This window comes from Gordionus sp. m RMFG-2023, chromosome 4 (assembly GCF_954871325.1).
Source record: "Gordionus sp. m RMFG-2023 chromosome 4, tfGorSpeb1-WG-v2, whole genome shotgun sequence".
Classification (NCBI taxonomy): Eukaryota; Metazoa; Nematomorpha; class Gordioida; order Chordodea; family Parachordodidae; genus Gordionus; species Gordionus sp. m RMFG-2023.
The window spans coordinates 29,957,640-29,975,010 of NC_088778.1; the positions used below are offsets into that span (position 1 = coordinate 29,957,640).

Here is a 17,371-nt window from a genome sequence, read left to right on the forward strand (position 1 = left end):
TTCTTATATATTTTTCGGGAACTTTTTGTGGCGTAGCGCCCACCAGATAAGTTTTCTTGGGATTCTATCGAAGGCCTTTTCTAGATCGAGATCTAATGATAACGAGATTGATGATATTGCATTTCTATATTAATAATTACTACAGATTGAGGCGGTTAACTTAAAAAAGTGGAACAAATTAAGTGCAGCATTAAAAAAAAGGCATTATATAACTTATAAGAAGAACAACAGAACTAATTTTATTGAAACAAAAAAAAAATGTAAACTTGGGAGGTTGAGATTTGCGTGAATTTCAAAAAAGAAAAGCGTTAGCGTTTACAAATTGGAATTGTATTTTTAAGCTCATCTTTATAATGCAAAAATCGCAATTGCGTTTGTAATGTTAGAGAGTAAACCAGAGTACTTCAGTATACCATTACACCTGTATAAATTTGCCTAGCTAAATTAAACAAATCTCATTATAATATTTAAAACTTTTAAATTTGTTTTTAAAAAGATTTATTTTTTTAATTTTTATAATTTATATTATGAAAGAAAATAATATAAAAGAATATATTATAATAATTAAATTAATTTCCAAGGATGATTTTTAAGAAATAATATATAAATTATAAATTACTAAAAAGAAAATAGCCAATTCAAACAAAAAAATAAAAATAAATTAGAGTTTTGATAACAATCTTATTTATCAATTTATTGGTATTTTAAAAAAAAAAATATATTAAAATTTATAACATTAAATATCATTTAAGATTTAACATTTTAATCTTATTTTATATTTTGCAAAAATCATTTTCTTTTGTTTTTGTTTTATTATTATTTATCTTTTCGTCAAAAATCAAATATTTATAAATTGGATAATTATATTCCTATATAAAAAAAAATTTTTTTTAAATATGTTTATGAAGAGGGGTAACTCTGATTTGCAAAACACTTTCTTGAACACATTGATCAAAAAGTTTAATAGCCAAGGTAAAAAAAATAAATATTTATTTATTTTCAATATTGAAGGAAGGAAGAAGAAGGAAGGAAGGAAGGAAGGAAGGAAGGAAGGAAGGAAGGAAGGAAGGAAGGAAGGAAGGAAGGAAGGAAGGAAGGAAGGAAGGAAGGAAGGAAGGAAGGAAGGAAGGAAGGAAGGAAGGAAGGAAGGAAGGAAGGAAGGAAGGAAGGAAGGGAGGGAGGAAGAAAGTTCAAAATTAATGACTCCCAATTGTTTGGGAGCTATTTAAATCAGGGACATGGAAAACAAACTTGAGAAAAAAAATATGGAACGCGTTCCCAGAACAATTTAAAATAATTTTAAGTGTTTCATAATAATAATTAAAAAAAGGTTTTTAAATTTCAATGGATAATATTGTTCACTATGTTAGTGCTCGAAGAGATGTTTTTCGATGCTAAAATTCAATTTTAACACCATCGGCACAAATATAAATGATAAAATTCCTTAATTATTACTAAGTGGGGGATGTAAAATTTCGTATATAATAATACGCACAAATCGGACTTTTCAACGCAACCCTTAAATACGCAAATAATGCATTTCAAATGCATTCGTTAGCATTTTAAATTATTTATTTTTAAAAAAAACAAAATATCTTGTGTTTTTTTGAAACGTTTTTTAAATTTTTAAAGCATGGATACAACATCTATTAGATACAATAAGATTTTTAGCTTACAGAATTATGATATTACAAAAACGATTTGCTAATTAAATATAGGGCAAGCCTTATTTTTCGGTTTAGAATTTAGACCTTTCATATTGAGAAAAATAATAAAAGTTAACGCTCCAATTTAAACATAGCTGTGTTTACGTTTTTTTTATTTGCGTTTTTGAAACGCTTGCGTTAAAAGGTTCAATTTGTGCGCACTAAAAGTAGAAATAAAATTAGACATTTATAGAACGCATACCGAAAGTTTCGAAACATGGACCGGAACTTAGTTTTATTTCTGCCGAAACAGGAAACGCAAAAAATATCTTTTTTCACCTGATCCCCTAATTTAAATTAAATTAGAATTATTCTAATTAATATAATATAATATACAAAAAGCAAAAGAAGTAGGAAATTGAAAATTTTTTGGAAATTGAGGTGGTATGTCCAAAAATATAATGGTCTGGCAAAAAAAAAATTTAAGGGGTCGGGCAACTTGCGCCAAAAATTTTTAACAAGGCGGAGGCGGACCGGGTCGAGATTTAGATCTCTATAATATATATTTTTTTAAAAAATAAAAAAAAATATGAGATTTTTGTTCAATTTGTGATATTTCTATTTTATCTTATGTTAAATTAAGTAAATAATAATAAATATATCAAATTTCAAAAGGGGTCGGAAAAAATTGACCAATCGATTCTCATTTTTTTTTACTTTACAAAACGTGGATCCATGAAATCCTCTGATAACATTAGTTAATAGAAAATATTATATCTGTATAAATGGACATTGATCATTAAAAAGATAAAAATTATTGATATTAAAAAAAAATTACATTAATATCATTCCAATTTGTAATAATTTTGTAAGTTTTTTTTTATATAATTGCCAAATTTATGATTAATTTTTTTTTAAATAAAAAACCATTTTTTTTTTGGATTCCCCATTGAATAAACAAAATTGAAAAAATCACGGATTGCGACTAGAAAAAAAATTATATGCATGATAAAATATTTCATTTTCGAGTCAATTAACGTCATTAAAACCAAATACAAATTATTTTTATTTTAAATAAAAATTAAAGCTTTTTTAAGCATTTTTTTAAAGGTATTATATTATTATTATTATTTCATTCTTATAAAATAAAATATTTAGACTTTAAAAATAAATTCAACGATAAAATATAAAATGTCATTCTCATCAAAACGTAATATAAGATAGGTCATAAGAAAAAAAATTATTTCGGGAATTTACCATTTATTTTGTCATTTTAATTCTGATCATCAGAATTCTACATTTTTAAAAATAAAATTCTTTTAGGAGATGGATTAAGAATTGCGATAAGTTAAGAAAAATTACTCTAAAATTTGCGAGATATATACGTTAATATACACGAATAGAGGTTTGCAAAGGTGGTTTTCACGGTCGGAACTAGAATTTTAAAAAAAATTTGTCCGAGCTCGACTCTAACCTAAGCACACATAGGTCCAACCCGACTCGAGACCGACCCTAACAGCACTTTCCGTCAGGTGAGCTAAAACATCCCCCTCCCTACCCCGTTTTAAAATCGAAAAGCAATAAGACAATGAATAATTAAATTGAAAACAATTGAATATATTATATTAATTTCTACCAGTATAGTATACATCACGTAATTTATTCCCAAAAAAAGCAAAAAAGACTAAAATAATTTTTTTTAAAATATAATGATAAAAAAAAATGGTAGAAGTCGTAAGTGTCATGTCAAATTTATATGTCATAAGAGGGGGAAAATGAAGAGGGGGTGGGGGGGGGGTAATGTTGTATAATAAAATGAAAAGATAATAGTTGAAACTCAAAGAATATTCAACTTGAAAGAGATTTTTTGATTATATGAAATATATTTAAAAACTGTAAGGAGTTTTATTATGATCTTTCAAATCTGACAGGTCATGTAGTTATGAATATTTAAATAAATCGGTTGTTACAACGGCAATTTATTTGGGTTCAACCATATTCAAAAGAATAATGGAATATATAGAAATGTATCATTATTAAATCATATTTTATTTTGGGAGTTATAAATTTTTTTTCCTTCTTCTAATATTTATAAATTTCGGTATTGTAAACAAAATGATTGCCTAAATTCACTTAACTATTGTTTATTTATATTTAAATACAATAAATTAAAATTTTGGATATGAGTATACGGCCGGGCTTAAGAAATTTTTTTGTGAAACTTATTATGGAACTTGAGAATTTTCTTTTTAAATATTAGATGTGGGCCGGGCCGGGACGGGCCTAAGATAATTTTTTTAGGGGCCTGGTGTCGGGCTTGGTCAACAAACTAAGGCTCATGAAGGTCTCTGTTCGCTTTAACATATCTTAGATTCTCTTGGGAGTTTGAATGGCTTCTCATAAATTTTAATTGAAGGGTTATTAGGCCCGATTTTTCAGATAGGTGGGGGGGGGGGGGGGGTATATTTTTTATTACATAAAACTATATCCACTAAAATTTGCAAATTTTAAGTGGAGATTTCCAGCTGTCTCCTTGATTACTACAACGGAATACAATATTCATTTTGTTCTTTTATAAAGAAAATACATCATGATAAGTGTACACAATATGAATATTATAAAGACATCTCTAACATATTCCACCTCTGCTGTATTTCTAATGATAGCTGGTTCTACATTTTCCTTCCTCTCAACGTTTGAATGTCTGTCCCTAACGAATGTTGTTAAACGGCTCGAATCGAACCTTTTTTTAAAAAAAGAAGAAATATTTTATCTAGAGAAATATTAAGCAAGCCTGAAGATCTTGTTTCATAGTCGCCAAATGTTTTGGGCACATCTATTAGCTAAATCTCAAAGCTTAGCCAATATTTTTCTGGCTAAAATATTATGCTAGCCGTAAAAATCAACTTAAAATCGAATCATTTAACAACACTATCTTTATCTTCTAATGGTCTATTGACGATAAATTATAGTTTATACTTCGTAATATTGCTTTAAATCTGCTCAATAAAGGACATAATTTTTTTTTCCTCGCGGAGTAAAATATAATGGCTCATGTCTATTTTATTATTTAAAATCAATGCTTAAATCGTCCAAGGAGTTCTGATTTTTTTTCCCCTTCTTCTTCCAAAATACAAATCTATGAGTTGTTGTTGCAACTAGTGTTGTTAAACGGCTCGATTTGGGCCGATTTTTAAATACGGCTAACTCAATATTTTATCCAGAAAAATGTTACGCAGGCCTGAAGATTTTGCTCATAGATGGCACCAAGGTTTAGAAATCTAATAGAGAAATATCTAGGGCATGGCCAATATTTTTTTGGCTATAATATTTAGTTAGCCGTTTTTAAAAATCGGCTAAAAACAAACCGTTTAACAACACTAGTTGTAACATTGATAAGGTGACATTTTTATTCATGTTCCTTATTTGGATTTCCCAGGTTTTTTTTGTAGTTGTGAACAATATGGGTTTTTATCTTTTTTTATAATAAGTAAAAGGATGTAATTCGTCAAATTAAAATATTTAGCGCCATTTTTCTTCGTTTATAAAATATATAAAAATAGTATAGAAGCTCAACAAGGTTATTGCCATATAAAATCCATCTAAGCTTTGAGAGGAGTGAGTTAATTTATATCTGATTTTTTGAAAAGAGGGAAGGAGGGAAGGAGGGAAGGAGGGAAGGAGGGAAGGAAGGAAGGAAGGAAGGAAGGAAGGAAGGAAGGAAGGAAAGAAACGGCTGACGTAATCGTTTTTTTGTATTCTAAATACTTCGGATCTAGCGTTTACATAAGCAGGGGGGAGGTTAGGTAGGAACAGTTTGCATCCTTATTTTTTAAGGGGGTTAGGGGGTAGACGCCTTTAAGGGGGGTTGGATAAATTTATTGTGGGGGAGGGGGGGGGGGGTATATATTAAATTTTTAGATGAAATAGGGCGAAATATATTGCTGTAAAAAATAATACTTTTTTATTATAGAGTTATTATAATTCAATGATATTGCTAATCATCAACCAAATCTATATATTGCATACAATCATAGTTATTACTTCCCATATAAAACTTTCTGCTATTTAAAAGGGTTAGACATTCTTAGAAAACTCATATTGATGCTAAACAATATATACTACAATAATGCATTTATTGTAATTGTGGATTTTTAATTGAATCTATGTTTTAAAAAATAACTTTTATATTCACAATATTTTGATAGATGGTAGTAGATCTAAAATAATTTTAGCTATTCTGCTTGAAATCTATGAGTAGCATTTTAATTAAAAGGGAGTAATTAACAATGTAAAATCCACCGAATGTGGCGAAATTAAGGAGTAGGCATAGGTTTTTAGGGAGGTAGGCATAGGTTTTTAGGAGGGTTTACATCCAGTGAAAATCCTATCAAGTAGACGCTATTACTTTCAATGCAAGTTAGTGCCAGCAAAGCCAATATAATTAATCAAATACTTTTCACTTACTGTCAATAAAATTATACACTAGCTCTGTGAATTAACCATAAGTGTCTGCAGCCCCTTCTAGAAGGAAAAAGAAGTAGATAACAAAATACCTAGATTTATTCCCTATGCATTAAAACACTACTTACGTCCTACCCCATAGGAGCCTACCCTCTACATATATATATAGAGGCAAATAGATACTATTCCCTCGAACCCCTCGCTGATGTGGACACTGTAACTGTCTAATTTTACTAGGGTTAAGGAAGATACATCGTCTCGATACACCTTCTGCCTACATCCTTCAACGCGACCATTAAAATAAAATATTTTCAAATTCTATTTTATGCAAATTTTACGAAATTAGCGAAAGTAAACACGTGATTTTATTATACCCCTTTCCCCGACCCCTAACCTCAGTGGTCTCAAAGTTTAAATTTTCTTTGTTTATGGAAGTAAAACTCATACACATTATCAGAATTATGAAATGCTTAAAAAAAAATTTCATGATGTCATTCGTCAAAGATTTTTTATTCAAAATTTTGGGCAAGCTCTGCACAAGTGTTGTTAAACGGCTCAATTTAGCCAATATAAAATCAAGAATTTAGCCAAAATAATATTACGCAAAAACCTTGAAATTTCCGTTAATAGTTGTCCAAATCATTCGGCCATCTCTGAGCAAAATCTCCAGAGTTGCGATATTTTTTGGCTAATATTGGGTTATCCGTTTAACAACACTGTACAATATCACATTATTTCTATATAATAATTTATAAATTTATTTATTTCTTACTAAAAATAGGCCAAAAATTTTAATGAGAAATAATTATTTTATTTTTTTAAAAAAATAAAAAATTATTTAGGAAAAGATACATTTTGTTAATAATTTCTATTTTCAACTTATAGCTTTAATTTTTTTTTTTTTACAAACTAATTCAAATAAATCATACTTTAAAGTTAAATAGTTCTTTATAAAAAACTAACTTATTAATTGTCGGAACTTATAAATCATATCTAATCTACCCTGTTTTTTTGCTTTTCGCTTTATCACAAATTACTAGCAAATTAAATTGATATTTTTATTACTAATTTAATTTATAAAATATATATATTATATATTTGGTAACATGTTACATTTTATTATAAATGTTTTAAAGTTTTTTATTTTTTATTAGTAAAAAAAACGGGAACTCTATCCGCATAATAATTATTATTGAAAATGTTCATTTTTTAAATATCTTGTCATGTATCTTGATTATATATAAAAATATTTAATATATTTATTATATATCCCCGACAACCTTGAAGCATGAGAGAGAATTATAAATAAATTGTTAAAATTCATCTTTCTTTCTTTCTTTCTTTCTTTCTTTCTTTCTTTCTTTCCTTCTTTCTTTCCTTCCTTCCTTCCTTCCTTCCTTCCTTCCTTCCTTCCTTCCTTCCTTCCTCTCCTTCCTTCCTTCCTTCCTTCCTTCCTTCCTTCCTTCCTTCCTTCCTTCCTCTCCTTCCTTCCTTCCTTCCTTCCCTTCCTTCCTTCCTTCCTTCCTTCTTTCATTTTTTCTTTTGAGTTTTTCCATTATAACATGATATTTTACACTTACTTAGGCATATAGATTTAGATAAATTTTGAGGAAACGGAGAGTTGCGCGTGGAAGTTTAAACTAGTGTTTGTTAAACAGCTTATTTTGAGCCGATTTTTTAAAATGGCTAACTCATGTCTAAGCTTCGAGATTTCGATAATATATGTCTAGAACCTTTGTTCCTTATATGAGCAAAATCTTGAAGATCGCGTCATATTTTTCTGGATGAAATATCGAAATTGCCGTTTTTCGAAAACAGCTCAAAACGAGTCGTTTAACAACACTAAGTTTATACGCCTTTCAATTCAATTATAAAATATATGTTATATTTATAAAAAAAAAATTAATTCAAAAATCTGCTATATATAATATCTATAAAATCATTATATTTTTTAGTCCAAAAATAAGCAAACTGATTATATGTCAATTATCATTAACATCAAAACAAAAAATAAAAATTGGAAAATTATTCGATAATGGGGAGAAATTTAATTTTTAAATCATCAATCAATTTAATTTATTTTGTAAAATTATCTTTTGATTATATTTTATTTTATTTTTTTATAAAATGATCGATAAATTTTATTCGAAAAATTTGAAATATTAATTAATTATTTGTACTATACATATACATAAAAGATAAAAACTTTTATCGTGTAATTTTGCCACGAGAATGCAATCAATTATAATAATTAATAATAATTTTTTAAAAAAAACTTGAATTGGGATAAGGATTTGGGATTACAAATCTTTTAAATCATTTTATCGAGGGGCCATTTTCTACTTTTGGATGATTACAAATTTGATCGGACATTACATCGCAGAAATGAAAAAGTGTATAAGCACTGCGAATTTTCGCACATATTAATTTATATGTATATATATATATTTCATAATAAATTAAAGTAAACACATAATTTGATGGCGAAAGTTTTTCTGATATTCACAGGCTAAGTAGGTATTATAGATATTTTTAGAAGATATTTCCAACGAATTTGTATCTGTTAAACATAAAAAAAATCACCCTCAATAAATGATTTTAAAATTGAGAAATCACGAATTCCCCGTGGATTGCCAATACGACACATATATATATATATCCATAGATAACTAAATATTTTCTGGTGAACGAGGCAAAGATCCACGATGACCCTAAGACCGCGATATTTTATCTCCATTTCCCCTTCCAACCTAATAAAATAATTTTACCCTAAGATTCATACCATGACCAGAAACCTATTAGAACATTTTTGTTTTATATGATTATATTAACCTCCTATTTAATAAGGAAAGAGAATGTGATAAGAAAGGCATGATAATAATTCCGATAAGATTTCAAAAAAAAATATCTTTAATTTTTTATAACTAAAAAAAATAGGCAGATCTTTTTTGATCAGTAACGCGAGGGTCAAAGATTTTCCCGTCATTTTTATTAGCGATGCCTTTTCCTCCATTTTCGGGTATTCGAGAGGGCAAGTCATGCGAAAATCTAGTCTTTGCCATTTTCTATTCGGGGAAATGACGTCGACCTTGGCAAAATTGGAGATCGAAAACGCCTTAATCAAGGGTATCAACAAGCACGTCGATGCCTATTTTTACAAAAAAACAGGTTTATAAATAAACATAATATACAAATTTTACGAAAAATGGGTTTGGCTAACGTCTTATCTCGTTTTAATTTTGGTTCTGAGTTCTATTCAGAAAATGAGCTTTTAGAATAAAGATTCTGACATATGGTGATGATATCTTTTAAAAATACACTTGTAACTTGCTCCTATGTTTTATAGTCCATAAATCTATAAATCACTATTTAGTCGGCTATATAGATGATGACATCTTTAAAAATACGCTTAATGTAAACTTGCTGTGTCTATAAAACACTATAGACGACTATGCAGGTGATGATATCTTTAAAATACACTTGAAATGTCTACATGTTCCTATGTTTTATAGTCTATAAATCAGTATTTAGTCGGCTATATGGTTGATGATATCTTTTAAAATACACTTGAAGTGTATATTGGCTCTATTTTATAGTCTATAAATCACTATTTAGTCATCTATATAGGTGATGATATCTCTAAAATACACTTAAAGTGTACTTGCTAAGTCTATAAATCACTATTTAATAGTTTATGGGTGATGATATGATATTAAAAATACACTTGAAGTGTATACTTGCTCTTATATTTTATAGGTCTATAAATCACTATTTACTCGGCTATTCAGAATTTAAAAAAAATAAATAAGACGAATCAGAACGTAGCCTGAATGTTTTTATCGATTCTTAGAAAAGACTATATAGTATTTTGCCATATGTTAGATAATTAAATTACTTTAAGCCTCGTTACATTGGGCAAATAGTAATAATAGATAATAATGATATAGGTCATGTTTTGACGATTTCTATAGATGTTCATTTTAAAAGAACATAATTATACATACAAAAAATAATAATCACAGGCGACATTGGATATTTCAATCTATTGGTCGTTCCCATAAGAAATACGTCGGGCTTAATTTACATATACGTGCTCAATTTTAAAGAGGTCGGGTGCCCAATGTACTCGGAGGATTCTAAAAAGATGACCAGTATATAAATTATATATAGATTTTTTTTTGAATATATTATTATAATTTAAAAGTTGAAAAATACATTTCAAACCTATAAAATTATAATTTTAAAAATTATTTAACCCATATTGAAAAAAAAAGAAGATATATATAATACTGGAAAAATTTTGAAATGATACATTTTACGAACTTCAAAGCTCTTTTTTAGGTATATAAAAGTGAATTATTAGAACAAAATATCGAGTTTAATAAGATTTTGATTGTTTTAGTATAATATATATCAGAGACCTGCAGGCCTGGTTCTAAGCCCGGGCCGTATTTTAATTTCTAAAAAGTATACCGGGCCGGGCCCTATATTTTAAAACCAAATATTTGAAATCGCCATTAACAGCTATAAAAATCAAAAATAAATATAATATATTTTGAAAAAATCCGGGCCGGGCCTGAATATTTTTTTTTCTTAAATTTCAAATAACTCTTAATCCATAGCAATTTTTTATATAGTTTTTTTTTTTTTCAAATAAATTTAAAAAATATTACACATTTTGTTTTAAGTTATAAGGAATATATGTTTATAAGATAAACGTTCCAAAAGAGAGTTTTAAATAAATAATATAAAAGATGATTTAAAGGGTATATATCGTAATAAGGTATAATTAAAGTACAGCATTAGAAATCGTTTAGACCCATTCGATAAATTATGTTGAAACAACTATTTAGGGCTCGAGGAAAAACAAAAACACAATTTTTTTTTTTGCTTTTTTAACAAATTCTTTACCATAAATAATTTATTATTAATATAATGAATATTTCTAAAATGTTTATCCGATCAGATAAAATTTTATATACAATTGTTAATATCAAAACGAAACAGTTTGATTTCTAACATATTATATTCTATAACAAAAGTTCTTTTCATTAATAATTTATTTTCAGTTCTCCATATAAAATTTTTGCAGATATTATATTAATTATGATGTATATTTTATTGAATATTTTTTTTATATATATATATCAAGACTCAGTGTAAACAATTATATAGTTTTACTACCCATATTTAAAAATATTTTAAAATTTTTTTACAAAACAATCTTTGAAAAGGGAGCAAGTCTTTCTCCAAGAGCCTCAGAATTTTCAAGCGCTCATTGTTGCTGGATAAATATAAAAATCGTCACGATAGACTACATTTGAGCCGCCTCAAACCAAATAAGTTTTTTGAACAAAGTTCTTACCGAAGTCTTAAGAGATTACTATCCAAGCGTAAGTTCAACTCGCCTTCATCACCGGAATCAAGACAGGGGAACACGAATGAGCATTTCGTTTCATCTTTAGATGCGATTGATAATAACGAAAATTACCTTCTAAAGTAAAATATAATCCAAATCGTATTCTGTATAATAAAAGAATGTAATGGCTATCCTGGGTTTAATGGTAAAGTTTTTTAATTTATAAAACCTACATGTCTCCATTTTCTATCCCCACGTAGGTTCAATTTTTTTTTTATATAGAATTAGTCTTGAAATAAAATCTCTACGATAGTTCGAGTTAAATTTTACGAACCAATGTTTGGGGATGATGGTAAAACTAACCAAATAATGTATGTTCAAATAATAAAACATTGATAAATATTCCGCTAAAGGATAATCAATTCGATTTCATGTTTAATAGATCAATATGCTACATATTAGGCCTATTCAAAAACGACTATGAATTGAATAATGACCAATAAATACCATGTATATTTATATATATATATTAATAAATATAGTAAAAAAATAACTGTTGGAAGGGAAGATCAAAAAGATTTCGACTACATGTGCTTCATTGAGGGAAATGCCTTTTATATAATTATGCGTGTATATTAATGTGTTATAAATTCGGGAATCAAAATATAGTATCAGTGTCATAAAACATATGTAGCATGTTTATTTAAAATGACAATTAGTTTGCCCGTAATTGTGTTTATCAAGACTTCTGTGTTGTAAGGGCTGGCTTACAATACCATTGCAATACTATCATATTTCGAACTATTGATTAGGTTTAAATACTTATTTACTTTATATTGTACGATATTAGTTTAAATTGGTATTGATTTTAATTGTTAATGAATAAATTTCAACATTTTCGAATAGGGTCTAAAGTTTGATATTTGTCCTTGTTCATTAGAAACGAGTGTAGAAACATCTAATAATATAATAATTTAAAAAAATATAATCATAGATTATATACCTTTATTTCATTTATAATTTTTTACCATTTTATTTTTGCTTAAGGCGAAGGAAAGGCAATTGTTATGCCACTAGTAAAAAAAAAAAATAATAATTTTATTTAAAATATTACAAAATTTGGTAAGAAAGTTATTTAAAATAGCTATGCTGATTACTTAAAATGGAGAATTTTAAATGAAAAAAATAGGACGCTTATCCATTTTTCTAAATTGGTGCTAATTTTAAAAGGGTAGGGTAAAAATGGTGGGGGGGGGTCCAAAGCGCCTAGCTTAGAGACCTCCGCAGGGTAAGTAAAATTTAGAATAACCGTTATTTTTATTCAAAATATTCAAGAATTTACTATAATAGTGAATAATTAATATAAAAGTCACTGGTTACATTTTAGTGATGCTTTAAACAGTTACTTTTATAAAATAAAATAACTTAAAATGAAATACCATCACTTATCTTATACAAAAATTATTTAGGACATTCAGTCTTAAAATCGAAATTTGTAAAAAAAAAAATTAAATAAAATTATAAATCGTAGTGCGGTGGTCTCAGAAAATATTTGCTCCCGTGGGACCTATATATATTATCGCTAAGGCTGAATCTATAGTAAACGCGTTATATTTAAGCCTTACGTTAGTTAACGCTATCGAAATCACAAGTAATTCTACATAGGGTTGGAAATGCTTGAAATATACGTCATAACATATGTTTTTCATATTATGCCTATTTAATGGTTTTGATTTTGTAAATAACGCACGGCGTGAACATGACGCGTTTACTACACATCAGGCCTAACTCATATCTCTCTATCCTTTTTAAAAAAATTCTTTTTCCCTTACCCAATTTTTGGGGAAATTTATTTTTAGGATTCTTTTTTCCTTCAAATTTTGGCGGTTTTTTTCTAAGTTAGGGCCTTTTTTATGGGGTAATCTTTCCTTAGATGTGTTATTTTTCCCCCCATTACTAGTTTAAATGAACACGCGTTATTTAGGTAATATTTCTTTTCCATCAAAGTAAAATCTGGGTATAGAGACTTTATTATAGATTCTAATCTTATATGATGTCTGCTGCCTTGTTCCTTTTGCTAAGAATTTTAGAAGTTTATTATATATGCATTTGTTTTTTAAAAAAATATAATCAAAAAGGAAGGATGTCCGGCGAATTGAATCTAACTTAACGTCACCAGCTAATTGCAATTCAGATGAGGCGGGTAAGATTTAAAATTTTGTTCTTATATTCTGATTCTTCTTATTTTTTTAACCTTAAAATCAATAATTAATCCAAATTTTTTTAATATAAGTGTTATTAAATTAACTATTTACCGGTCACTAAGTCACATTTTTTGCAAAAAAAAAACTGCTACTAGATACTTTTATGAATGTAACGACAAAGGTAACTGATGACATTTTTTAGAGTTACTTCTATAAAAAATATATGTTTAAATATATCTTCATTTTATTTATCTTCTTCGTGATAATTTCCCCGATTAAAGCTTTTGATGCACATTTGACTTTTAAAATCGTGATAGACATGTCCTAATGAATAAACCTTTAACATATTGATAAAGTTAATTTTCAGGTTCAGTTAAGATTTAAACTATAAAAAAAAATCTATCGACTTGATTCGATTAATAAAATTTAGTCAAGTCGAACTAGACTTTTACAACTAAATTATCCGCATGAGTCGGGCTGTTTTTACACGACTCCGCCAGGGATCTGCAGAGATGAAAAATTTTATTCCCGATCCTAATTTTAAAATCAATTTATTTTCGGATCCGGACCAGAAGGGGGTTTTTTTTAAAAAAAAGAAGATCTTTATCAAGTCCAGCCTGGGATTTTGGCTCTGCTCAGCTCAGAATTTTTATTCTTGATGATTTTTACGGCCAGGCGTTTAAAGTTTATTTTGCATGTTTTTTTGAGATATATGGAAATAGGACCAGTATATAAATGAATATTAAAACGGTTCCAATATAAAAAAAATTTTTAACGTTTCCTCGCGGATGGAGTTAAATTAATGATATATATAAGCCTTAGTCATCATATATCAAATCTGTTAAACATTTATCAAAATACGATAAGAAGACTCATCATTTTTATCTTAATATAATAAATATTAACGGGATCACGTGGGCACTTCCGATATTCTATATATCACACAACCATAACACATAACCGCATAGCAAGCTTCCGAAAAACCGATCCGTATTGGATTCTAATCCAATTATATACGGTAGGGTGACATATACAGTAGTAGGCCACAGACGCTGTCAGAAGAACAACCATTTTTTAAAAAATATTTACGAAGAAAGAAAGAAAGAAAGAAAGAAAGAAAGAAAGAAAGAAAGAAAGAAAGAAAGAAAGAAAGAAAGAAAGAAAGAAAGAAAGAAAGAAAGAAAGAAAGAAAGAAAGAAAGAAAGAAAGAAAGAAAGAAAGAATAACAACTCTCTCTAATATTTTAATAAAAACGCGTTTAAAAAACAGAACGTTCAAACGCTATTAATTCTTCCGGTTAGTTACGGTTTGTACCTGCACGTCTCAGGTTAAATGAAATGTCAAAATAAGAATATTCAACCTATCATAAAAAAAAGATTTATGTTAGCGTCAATCAATGTATTATTTCCGGCAACGTTATTTTTTTTTCTACTTTAAATCATTTTTGAGCGCGTTTTTTTAAAATTTAAAAAATCTGATTTTATCGGAAATGTATTCCATCTACCTACCCTGTAAATTTCGTGCAATTTTGCCATGAACCCTTGTTGAACTCAATAAAATTTATTTTAGATTTATCAAAAATTTTTTATATAAATTTGAACTCAAAGGTTAGTCTATTATTCATAAGATAGGTATTCCCAACATGATAGAGCGTATTTCCGGTAAAATCCGATTTTTAAATTTTAAGAAACGCGCTTAAAAAATGGAATTAAAGTTGAAAAAATAACACAATGCCGGAATAAACACATTGAGGCTAACATATATATGATTACATCAGCTGTGTTGAGAGCCACCACCCGTATATCAGGTGAGGGGGGGGGTCAAATGCTACAAGGGAAAAGACCTCAGATTCTATGGAGTCTCTAATAAATTATTATTTTTTTCTTGGAAGGAACTCTAGATTACTTTCATATCAATTTTTAGACTTAATATATGTATATTTTTAGTAACCGGAGGCTATATTTCAGTTTAATCATTGTAATTTTAGTGTGTATATATACATATAAGTAAATTATGTTGAAGTTTAAATTGTCTTATTTTATTTTTTCACATATATATATATACTAATTAAAGTACATTTTCTGCAAAACTATATCTTCAAATTTAAAAACGCGTTCATCAAATTATTTTTCTATTTTCCTACCTATGGGCATGTTTTATTTAAAAATATGGGATTTTGCATATGTAAAATATTACTTTAAATTTCAGATAATTCTATTAGGTATTACACATAGATGATTGTGCTGTGCCCAGGTAATCAATGTTGCTTTAAGGTTTACCTCTAAAAGTAACTAGTTTCAGTTACATGTTACATTTTTTAAAAGGTAACATAAACAGTTACATTTTTTTTTAAAGTAACTTAATTTTGAGAGTAATTAGTTACACATTGTAAGCTACTTTATAAACTATTTAAAACAACATATACTTTTTAATATTATAAATTTATGAAAAATAGAATTTAAATAAAGATAGAATTTAAATAAAGTAATTGCCCTAAAAAAAAATATACTACAATAATATAATATTTATTTTTCAAGGAAATAGCCCAATATAATATTTATCTGCAACCCGCATCGTTATATTGTTAATGCAGTAGCGTACGCAGGAATTTGGTCTGGGGGGGGGGGGGGGATAATAAAATTTTTTAAGAAATATTATTGTTTTTTAAAAATATCAAGCATAAATTTATCAGGACTAATAACTATTTCTAATACACATTTTTAAATTAATGTGAATTATAAAAAAATTATATGTAAAGACTCACTTAAATGACCCAAAATAGAAATTTGAATTTTTTGAGCTTTAAAATTTATATATAAAGTTAAAAAAATTTAAATGTTAGAAATATAAATTAATACACAAAAAGCTTAGGGAATAATTGTATTTTGTATGTCATACATTTACAATGTAAAATCCAATCTTCGTTGGGATTGAGCTAATTTTTCAATTATCTCATCCTTGCTTGTTGTCAAATGCCTATGAATATTCAAAAGATCCAAACCTTTCAATCTACTTTCAAAAGTTGTACTTCTTGGTATGTTTTTCAGAGACCTGCAGGCCCGGCCCCGGGCTGGACAGTATGGCCGGGCCCAAATTTTTTAAAAATAAACACCCGGGCTGAGCCTAAATTTTTAAAAAAAAACATCTAGGCCGGGCTGAAAATTTTTTTAATCGTTATTATTAGCTATAAAAATCAAAAATAAATATAATTTATTTTATAAAAAAGCGGGCCGGGCCTGAAAATTGAGCTTAGCCGTAAAAATCTTTAAAAAATCCGGATCATGCCCTGCAAATGGTACCTCTGCAGTGCTATGTTATTCTTCTTAAAAAAGAGAATGTTCTCTCATTAGTTTACTATTGGGAAGAGTTGCTAATATATATAAACCCTTTTAATACATTGGGGATATAATCTAAAATGTGTTTGAAATAATGCAGAGCATCGATAGCATTTTTTGGGACTGTATCAACCATAGTTAATCTTATAAACATAGTTATTCAGCTAATAAAGCATCATAAGATACTTTAACATCTTCACGATAAAAATCCAACAAATATTTTTTTTTCTATCACCATCTGAAAAAGGTTGGGATGGCTTTTATGGAAATAATATTTGCAGATTGGTAAGTGCTGCATAATGAATTAAAAACCATTCATTTATTTGGTTTATAAATGTATTTGTATCTAAGATATACTCTTCT

General features: G+C 27.8%; 1 protein-coding gene across 3 annotated transcripts in view; it reads left to right on the forward strand.

Annotated features, from left to right (window-relative positions):
- Positions 1-866: 866 nt before the first annotated feature.
- Positions 867-17,371, forward strand: part of LOC135927777 (uncharacterized) — an 88,491-nt gene continuing 71,986 nt past the window's right edge. For 2 of the 3 annotated variants that reach the window (XM_065463955.1, XM_065463956.1), the window contains exons 1-5: positions 867-972; positions 9,048-9,278; positions 10,133-10,261; positions 11,345-11,609; positions 13,608-13,672. In XM_065463955.1, the coding sequence (XP_065320027.1) occupies positions 897-972; positions 9,048-9,278; positions 10,133-10,261; positions 11,345-11,609; positions 13,608-13,672 (766 nt within the window). In that variant the 5' untranslated portion in view covers positions 867-896. The remainder of the gene's footprint in view (positions 973-9,047; positions 9,279-10,132; positions 10,262-11,344; positions 11,610-13,607; positions 13,673-17,371) is intronic. The other variant, XM_065463957.1, reaches the window with a different exon arrangement.